A 10345-nucleotide genomic window follows, 5' to 3' on the forward strand; every position below is an offset into this window, starting at 1 on the left:
TTAACGTCCTTAAATGAAAAAACTCAAAACTACAAAGTTGTAGATCTCATCGAGGTCTACAATTTACATATAAAAATTATCTTCATCCGACATCGTATTGAAGGGTTTTCTATTTTTTGAAATTCGAGTCTCATCACGCGATAAAATATGATGCTGAAATTTTATATTATTTTTTCGAGCATCTTACTGTCCTCAAATAAAAAAACTCAAAACTACAAAGTTGTAGATCTCATTGAGGTCTACAATTTAAATATAAAAATTATCTTTATCCGACATCGTATTGAAGGATTTTCTATTTTTTGAAATTTGAGTCTCATCACGCGTGAAACGATTTTGTCGCGTGATGAGACTGAAATTTCAAAAAATAGAAAACCCTTCAATACGATGTCGGATGAAGATAATTTTTATATGTAAATTGTAGACCTCGATGAGATCTACAACTTTGTAGTTTTGAGTTTTTTCATTTGAGGACAGTAAGATGCTCGAAAAAATAATATAAAATTTCAGCACCATATTTTATCACATGATGAGACTCAAATTTCAAAAAATAGAAAACTCTTTAATACGATGTCGGATGAAGATAATTTTTATATGTAAATTGTAGACCTCGATGAGATCTACAACTTTGTAGTTTTGAGTTTTTTCATTTGAGGACGTTAAGATGCTCGAAAAAATAATATAAAATTTCGGCGCTCCCGAAAATATCAAAAGTTACTGTTCACCTGCAAAACCGCCCAGAAGGTTGAAAGTTGAACTTTTTTGAGAGTTGGAGGGCTAAAGTTGTCCGGTTTTGAAGTTCGAGGTTGAAATCCGAACTTTGCTGCAAGTTGGAGTGTGTAAATTGGACTTAACCCTTTTACTTATACATATCTATTTGTTTCTGCTAGGAAAGCAATTAATGTAGGAGCAAGCAAGGCAGGAACAAGCAGGAAGAGGAAGTATTGAATGACTTAGCACTAGGCTCAGGGATTAATTAAACATGTTAACTTGTATTTTGAATATGAATATGTTTGGGCTGTATGTTCTGCTTATGCATGCACAAACCCTCAGTTCGATCTAACTAATGCATGGTCTGTTGTTTTATTAACTCCCTTAAAACTCAAACTTTGTGAGCATTCATCTAGCTTCTCTTCACTATTTCCAGCTTTTATCTTTCTTCAAACAGCATGCCACCTCCAAATCCTTTATCTTACTTCAAACAGCATGTCACCTCCCAATGCTTCATCGCTGACTGCTTACTTCAAACAGCATGTCACCTCCCAATCCTTCATCGTTGACCGCTGACGAGCTTATCCACCATGTGTGTCACCAAGTCTGTGTCCCGGCGCCTCTTGCTGCCTTTTCCGGCCACTTGATACCTGTCGTCAAGCCATCCTAACGCCATAGCCTCCCATCTAGCTAAACCCATTATCTGGACTCCATCAACACAAACCACAAATACTAACCTTGGCCCAAACCCTAAGACCCCATTTGGTGAAGCTCCAGTCCCAGTTACTTCGTGAACTATAGCAAATATGGTCAATTTTTTTCTCTCTTATGAAAATGAACTAGGAGCTTGTGAGATCATTATTATTTTTTGTTTCACCGGCTCTAGCTCCTCCATGCACTGAAAGCGGGCCTAAACTCGCTGGATACTTTGCCATAGCTCGAGAAGAAGAGCCAAACTTATGAAAAACAATAGGAATGGTTTGACAAAAAAAAAACTAAATTTGGTAGGGACCGGGGATAGAAAATGCTAGTTGAACTATTTCTCAACCTTAATACAAAGATGCGTAAACCTTTTGCGTATTTGAGAAAAAAAAAACAAAATGCTAGTTGAAATTTAGCTTCCCTAATTTATTTTTTCTTCGATCATGATGTCCCATGGAGTCCTTTAGTGACTGAAGAAGGGTCAATTAACCAAGCGCCGCATGTTCATGTTGGAATGAACTACTCGAGCATAAAAAATGGTTACTACTATGCACTTACATTATTTGAACTCTTAAAGCTACTTCTTCTAATCATAAATACAATTTCATCGTTCTAATAAATCAAAACTTTAAACTTTGACTATCAGTACTATTAGATTTATTGTATTAATTCTTTTGATTTGAGATTATCTTTTGTAGATATTGCTAGTTAATTAAAGTTTAAAATTCATGACTTAGGACAGAAGTACATATATAGAGTTATATTTGTGAATTAAAGAAAATTCTAACGTTATTCAAATCATTATGGGATATTCATGATCAAGAAGACCAAGATATATACCCTCTATATTTAAGAATTCTGAAGTAGTAACAAAACTCGGATGCACGCACTGGATGCCTGACAATTCAGTGCAATGCATGGTTGAAAACCCTAAATTGTGTATGAAAGGTAAGAGTGTACAGGAAAATAAATCATATATAGTAGAACAATACAACATACATAAACTGATCAACATAATTTTCCCAACACTAGGAGGTAGGAACCCATAGCTAAATTAGTGACGAAGCCATCTCACATGAAACAGTGGGGACATAATGTTGCAACAAATTGAAAAACACGTTGAAGAGTATAGGAAACATCTAAAACACTCGTGAGTCTGTCTATTGAGGATGCTGTTGCAGATCATGGGTGAGAAATTGACTGGTTGCCCTAGTAGCTGACCAAAATATTGCAGCCTAGAGCATAGTTTCCTGGTGAATTTCAGAAGAAGCATTTGATGAAGAAAGGCATGGCCGGATGGTTCTTATAAATAATGCTGATGCGAAATGAATCTGTGTGATGCCGCAAGTTGTCTAAAAAACCTGAAACCTGCGTGCATCTCTATCCTACTAGCTAGTGCAATTTCTGCAAGTAATCAACGTGCAAGAAAAAGAATGAGATCAGCAAAGGTACTTGGATGTGCTGTTTAGTCCATGAAGGTAGGCGAATGAGGAGACTGTGAGTGAAGGGGGGAAGAAGAAGAAGCAGGTGTTACCGGGACGTGATCGCATGACATGTCCGTCCCGGTTGCCGCCGCAGTTGTCGCTGTGTTTATGCTGGGCTCATCACCGGCGAAGCGCCCGTGATGGAGAAAGAGGCCGCGAGTGCTATCAATGTCGTAGTCCCAGAAGGAGCTTCCTGGGCCCCACGCGTTGAACCATGCCTCGTCGGCAGGACCCCACTCGCTGCCAGCAGGAGCCTCCGGCGAGTGAATCATTTGACCCGAGTGTGGCCAAGTCGGCTCACCAGAGCTGCCTTCTAGTTCTAGCTGCGACGATGTCGCAACTGGAGGCTGTGGCTGCTTGTCCGACGATCCTTCAGCGTCCGGCGGCGTTTGTTGCGTGTTTTCCTCGCCCGGAGTCTGTGGAGGCGACGACGACGAAATGGAGCCCGACGCGGCGGCAGCTGTCGGCGCGGCCGCGGACGTGGCGCTGGTGCGGCCGCTTCCCCAGGCGTGGCCCTTCCCGAAGAACCGGTCCGGGAAGTTGAGCCGCGCGTTCTCGCCGCGGAGCTTGAAGGCCTCGCGGTCGTACGCCATGGCGGCGTCCTCGGCGGAGTCGAACGTGCCGAGCCAGAGTCGCGTGCGGTTACGCGGCAGCCTGATCTCGGCCACCCACTTCCCCCAGTGCCGCTGCCGCACGCCGCGATACAGCTTCTGAGGCGGCGGCGGCGGCGGAGCCCGCAGCAGGTGCTGGTACAGCGAAGGCAGCACGCCCGCGGCCTGCCCGCCGCGCGGGCTCAGGTTCAGCGCCTCGCTCCAGTACCGCAGCAGATGCTGCTGCTGCGGGCCCTCCGGCAGCAACAACTGCGCCTGGTACTGAGTCGGCGCGCCGAACGATATCATCTGCTGCTGCTGGCGCTGCAAAGGCGCTTGATGAGCCTGCTGCTGTTGTGGCGACGCCGGCTGTGATGACACACTGGCGGAGTGCTGCTGCCACGGCGGGAGCTCCAGCCGCGGGGTGCTGCCCACCGGCGCGGAGGAGGGCTCGTACGCGAACGGGAACAAATGCCGCGCCGAGGGCGGCGACAGCGGCGCCGGCGAGGTGGCGCCTGCAGCGCTGGCACGAGGGGAAGGCGGCGCCGACGGAGACGTCGTCGACGACAGCGACGAGGCGGACCGCTGGAAGCGGTCCGGCGCCCGTCCGATCTTCTTGAGCGGGCGCAGCAGTGCCGCTGACGCGTCCTCCATGACCGGCGCCAGCTGCCGCCGCGGCTGTATGGGCGTGACGCCTTTGCCCTTCCACCTCCTGCCCCCACGACCGCCCCCCGCGCCACCGCCACCGCCACCTCCACTGCTCTCGCTCGACGCGTCCATGCCCCGACCGGCAACCGATGCCAAGATGCGCGCAACCGAAATCCCCAGCAGTGCAGTGTGCAGCAGCGCGCGCCCCCGGCCGCCCGCGGCGCTACAGCAACAATATATAGACGACAAGCGCCTCGTAAAAAAACCAATCCCTTAGACCAACTTGCAGCAAGGGAGCACGGACGGGCGAACGAACTGCCGGCGAAACGATTCGCTCCGCTCGCGGGCGACCGGCGGCGCAGGGAGAGCTAGGCAGCTAGCGTGTGCGCGTGGTGTGGGGCGTTTGGTTCGGGAGGTTCCGGAGACGCGTGCGACCGAATCGTTTCGCTTATAAAGGTCGTGTACCTCGTGGGGTTCACGAAGCAAGAAAGCTACGCGTGATTTCTCACTCAGCTCGCCTCGACCTAAACGGTGACTCAACATGTTCACTCGTTGGTTTCACCTAGACTTTATCAGCCAGTCAATAGTATTTTTCTCTCAACAAATCAGCACTAGTCGGACTTATCAGCTCAGAAACCCATCAACAGGCTGTTTGCTGCGAGCTAGGAAAAATGATCTCCTGGGTGTCCAGGCCCCGCCTCGCATTGACTCGTGGAGAGCCCTCGGATGCCGACATGTCGTGGCGGCACAGATCTTGACGCCACGGTCGGGACCGTGACATGTGGGCTTTTCTGTTGCTGTCACCACGGTGTGGACGGCACTGATCGCTCGCTAGATTTTGACCCGGCCCTTCTCCGTTGCTTTCCTTGCACTCCAATCTGCCCCCTATGATGTTATTCCCCCACACATGGCAGTGACTTGTTTTTAAATTGAAGTTTTTGGGAGTTTCGAGCCAATCCCATCACGCCCACAATTATTTGCCTTGATGCGTCTAGGTTACAATAGTAGACCGTTTAGCAATGTTGTCGGTACTACCAATTCAAGGTAGGTACGAGGGCACATGCTCAACCAGTATGATTAATAAGGCATCTTAGGGTCTATTTGGCATGGCTCCAGTCCCGCTAGCAGCTTCTGTGGAGGAGTCGTACCAAACATTTTAGGATGATAAGTTGATTTCTGGTGAATAATAGAGGAGTCGGAACCGTTTTTATGTCAAAAGCCAAAGCCAAAAACGTGGCTCCGTCCTCGTCAAGTGTTGCGATTCTTCCGTAGGAACCCTGCTAAACATGGCCTAACAGTAGCAGGAGTCATCTTCCAACTGTAAAAGTTGTCCATATAATGGATAGAGAAGAAGTGCTCTAATTTTATAGAACCAAAATCAGTGACCCCAAATAAATACACCATGAAATTGTATCTAATGATACTAATATGATACCATAAGTAATGGTGCTTATATGTATAATAAATCTGGACAAAACTTTATATCATTTAACTAAGAGTAATTCTATAAGTTTATTTGTTTTGGGATGGAATGAGTTTTCATAGCAACTCCAACTCCAAAGGACTAGCTACAACGTATTATCTGATTTAGGGAGTAATAGAGGAATTAAAGTTTGCCAACACCTTGGAGTACTATGTTCTAGACTGACTATCAGTTGCTGTGGGCCTATTTGGAGAGCCCCAACACTAAAAATCAGATATGCGTTTTCAGCTAGTAATTTTCTCCCTTTTACATTGCTGACCTAATAAAAATCATCTACCTTGTTGTAACTTATTAGAGATGCCCTTAGGGCATATCGAACATATGTATAGTCAACTACTAATGGTTATGAGAATATATGACACATCATTAGATAGTACATCCAATGAATTAGTTATAACATGCTCTTCTGATTTAATCATAATTCACCTATAATTGGGTATTATTTTTTTGAAATGAATCTTGAATTATGTTATATATAGACCTGCTACTAGTTAGAAGCTAATCCATCCGTTCTAAATTATAGTTCGTTTGACTTTTTTGACCTCAAGTTTGACCGCTCGTCTTATTCAAAAAAAAGTATGCAAACATAATCAAATTTAAGTCATTTTTGAAGAACTTTTATTAATAAAGCAAGCCACAACAAAAGAAGTGATATTTAGCACAAATTTTTGAATAAGACGAGTAGTCAAACTTGGGGTCAAAAAAGTCAAACGAACTATAATTTAGAACAGATTTAGTAGCAATTTTCTCTCCGTTCTTCATCAACTGTTCTCCACGTAGGACAAATAATGACGAGGACTTATTATACAGTAGGTAAGAGAACCTATGGAAGTGATTAGCTTTCTTAATTGTTTTTTGGAGAAAGATTAGTTTTCTTAATCGCACGCCAGATGGGGCTCCAATGGGATTTTGTCCATGCGTGCTTCCCCCTTGGCTAGTTCGTACGAACTGCCAGAAGGAGAATGAATTAACTAGATCATCTCCTTGCTAAACCTGTATTCTAGCTTATCCCCTCCGAATTGGTTAAGCTAGTGGTAGGCTTTGCTGAATAAACTAACATGGTAACCTAAAGCTATGCTTGTTGTTGGGGCAGTGTCCTACTTAATTTAGGCCCCTCCCCACGTGATTTGTCCTGGGGATCGCCATGAATTGCTCGATCGAGGTAGCATGCATGCTGTTCTCGGTTCTGCGTGCTGTTTCCGGTCCGGAACTAACTGTGAGCATCCATGCACACTGTACCATAGCCAACAATTAGCGTCATACAACGGTCGCTAAAATATAATATTAACAACCAACAATTGGTCGCTACAAATTTTCAATGGAGTATCGGTCGCTATTTTTACTTGTAGCGACCGATAATCGGTTGGTGTATATATTTCGCAGTTTCCTCGAATAATCGGTCGCTAAAAATGCATATTAAAGTTCAATAATTGGTCACTATAGCCTGGTTTTACTTTGGTGCGCTCGGCCCAGCCCACTCGCGTGTAGTGAAATTTGCGTGGCCCACCTGTCATAGTGTCATCCAAAACCCTATCTCTAGCACCACCCACCCCAGCGCAGCCGCCATCCCTCTCAATCTCACGGACTCAACTCGACACCAGCGCGCCGCTCACGAACTCAGCTCGCGGGTGCCATCCCTGCCGCGGCTGTCATGCTCGCCATAGTAGCCACGTCCCCGCCGTCGCGGCCGCCTCCCAGCCGTTACGGCTGCCATCCCCGTTGCTGCGGCCGTCGTCCGGTCCGCCGTGCTCGCCCAAGCCTCCGCAGCCGTCGTGCCCACCCCGTCGTCGCAGCCGCCGCCCTCTCTTCCGAGCGTACACGAGCAGGTACTCGTTCTCTTCCCTTCCATCCCCATCCTGCCCCCTTCCCTTCCATCCCTGAGTATGTACGGCTGCCCTGCTCTCCATCTCCAGTCTCAACTCTCAAATCAAATCCGCAATGGCCCAATCTGATCCATCCTGCTGGCTGCTGGCAGTGGCGGATCCAGGGGGCTGCCTGTGCTGCAGCCCCCCTCGGGAGCCTTAAATCACATGTAAAATATTGTTCATTAACCTCTAAATCACTATTATTTTCTTAACTCTAGCCCTAATCTTCATTATTTAACCCCCCCAGGAGCTTATCCTGGATCCGCCCCTGGCTGCTGGAGTGGTGACCGGTGAATCCATGAGTGCTAAATCGATTCCAGTTTTGAGCTTTGCTTGATTGCTTCCCAATTTCCGATGACTAAATGCCAAATGGAGTAGATCCAGGTGGCCAGCATCACTAGGATGGTATAGCTGAAGAAATTATGTGATTGTTATCCCAATTTTTTCTGATCCGTATGTTTTTTCTAATTTTACATATAAAAAACCTTGGTGAATTTTTAGGTGAAATGGTTAAACAGGAACCAAGCTTTCATCAATTATATAATGACTTATATGGGACTTCTGTACTTATTGGTATATACTAGCCAAGTCTAGATCGAGCTACACCAGATTGATTGCTTCTAGCTGCTTCCATTGCTGCAGATAGAAGTATCGTAGTATTGAAATGTGCTGGACATGACCCTTCTAATATATGCACCGGTCCGACCTCACCATATTGTAATTGCAGTTGCTCCACGTTGCCTTAGGAAGGCATTTGAACGTGCCTAGCAGCTCTACTAGTTTGTATCGGTAGGTTTCTGTTTCCCTAGTTGTTGCTATCTTTTTTCCATGTTGTGGAAGTATGCGACAATTTCAGTGCTTATGATATATTTTTTTCATATTGAAATCTGGTTGATGTCTTGCGTGAAGGTTGAATATGGATAAAACATGGATTGATGATAATGCTAGGTAAAAACTAATAACTTTACAAATATTGATGTCATTGTGGGGGGTACGATCCCAGATACCCACGGCAGACCACATGGGCTGCGCCCCCAGGGGCGGCCCAGCCCACGAGATGAAGCCTTGCGGGGCACGACGCTCCTCGGCGCTTTCCGCAAGACACCGGGAAGATATCCTGAAGATACTACGAGATTTGTTAGGATACGTATGATCCCATGATTCATGTAATCTGTTATTACTTTCTAGTTATCTCTCAGATCTAACCGACTTGTAACCCTGCCCCGGACTATATAAAGCAGGCAGAGACCCCCTCCAAACACACGCAATATCATACAATAGCCAATACAATCAAACAGACCACATGAGTAGGGTATTACTTCATACCGACGGTCTGAACCTGTCTAACTCGTGTGCCTCTGTTGCCTTCTTGTTCTCGATTACACGCATCTCTGCCGATCAATCTACCTTCGTGGGATACCCCTCGAAGGACTGTCGACGATATTCTGTCGATAGTTGGCGCGCCAGGTAGGGGTGTGCATGCTGTTTCTATATCAAACAATATGGTACTTTTCATAGGCTCTTCGTCCCTCCCACAGCCCGGTCAGACCTTCACGGTCGGTTCAATCTCGTGGATCATCAACGCTGACGGAGTCGAAGAGCTCATCGAGCCGGTGTAGATCGATTCTACGCCGATCACCCTAGCACCTACGACTGCAGATCCGATCTCGGAACCACCTCTGAGGTCGCCTTCATTGACAACTCGCCGCTCGCTTCCTCGCTACCAGAGGAGGCACATCAACAACGACGATCTGATCGTATCTATCGATCAGGTTTATCAGAAGCTCGTCGATTGCCTCTCTATCGCCGAATTGGCTCTAGACACTCTGGTTCAACGCCAACCACCCTCCGATCCAGATCTATCAGAGGCTCCTTGAGAAACTTCAGGGGTTACGGTCCTACCCTTTGGGTTCACCAACGTCGTCGCCGCCTACCAGGATGTCCTAAGGGGCAAATTCGCCGACTAGGTTGGAGATGTCCAACCTCTCGTTGACCAGATCGCTGACCAGCCCCCACTGGCCGTCAACATGCTGCACATCGGCCGACGCACCGAAGCATCCATCCAAACCACCACCAAAACCATCGCCAAAACCACCACCGAACTACTTCCTCTTCCTCCTCTTCGTGGCGGCGCTATCTTCAACGTCAGCGTCGATAGCCCCCCTTGGAACAGCGAAACCAAAGAGGAATGCGCCGCCCACGAGAACCAGAACGTCAACCGAGCACAACACTAAGCAAACGAGGTCGCCCTTGCGATGGTCGAGCAGCAGCTCAAATCACAAGGAAGGCCATGCCAACTCCAACGCAACCTCGATGATGAGTTTGTACATTTTGACGGCCACGACGTCTACAAGACCCCAAGCGCCAACCTAGTCGTGGCCGCCAACGAGCTCACTTGGCTCCCACAGACACCGGAGGTCACCTAGGTCGCCACCATGCTCAAAGCGGCGTACTGCTAGGTCAATGAGATCCGCCAGGATCAGAGGCCTTCATACTCCACAACCATGATTCGTCGATCAGCCGTGCCAAGATCCGATCACCGTCCAAGAAGCTTCACCGACCAGCACCGCGACGACAGGCAATCTCTCCAGGGCGGAGCTAGGGGAAACCGCATTGAACATCACCGCCAACATGACTAGGAGGTCGACCAGAACGTCCGAGTGCACCTCAACAATCTCTAAGATGTGCGACGACATATCAACGAATGCTGCTTCGGTCACCATGAAGAAGTATGCCGCCACCAGGAGTACGAGCAAGAGTACGGCAACCTAGACTCAGCTCTTGAGCCGCTCAACGTCGGCAACGCTACAGACATCGGCGTCGAAAACCCCGAAGGGCCCCTAGCATTCACGAGGGCACTTCGAA

At 47.4% G+C, this 10345-nt stretch overlaps 1 protein-coding gene across 1 annotated transcript; it reads right to left on the reverse strand.

The window, feature by feature from the left end:
* Positions 1 to 2452: 2452 nt before the first annotated feature.
* On the reverse strand, positions 2453 to 4528 carry LOC136494701 (ethylene-responsive transcription factor ERF054-like). The gene has a single exon (XM_066490870.1). The coding sequence runs from the start codon at positions 4262 to 4264 to the stop codon at positions 2876 to 2878; it is 1389 nt and encodes a 462-aa protein (XP_066346967.1). The 5' UTR covers positions 4265 to 4528; the 3' UTR covers positions 2453 to 2875.
* Between the last annotated feature and the right edge of the window lie 5817 nt (positions 4529 to 10345).

Source organism: Miscanthus floridulus, chromosome 11 (genome assembly GCF_019320115.1).
Source record: "Miscanthus floridulus cultivar M001 chromosome 11, ASM1932011v1, whole genome shotgun sequence".
NCBI classification, from domain to species: domain Eukaryota; kingdom Viridiplantae; phylum Streptophyta; class Magnoliopsida; order Poales; family Poaceae; genus Miscanthus; species Miscanthus floridulus.

Coding starts and splice junctions, on each gene's coding strand:
- LOC136494701 (XM_066490870.1), bottom strand. CDS start 4,264: ATGGACGCGTCGAGCGAGAGCAGTGGAGGTGGCGGTGGCGGTGGCGCG.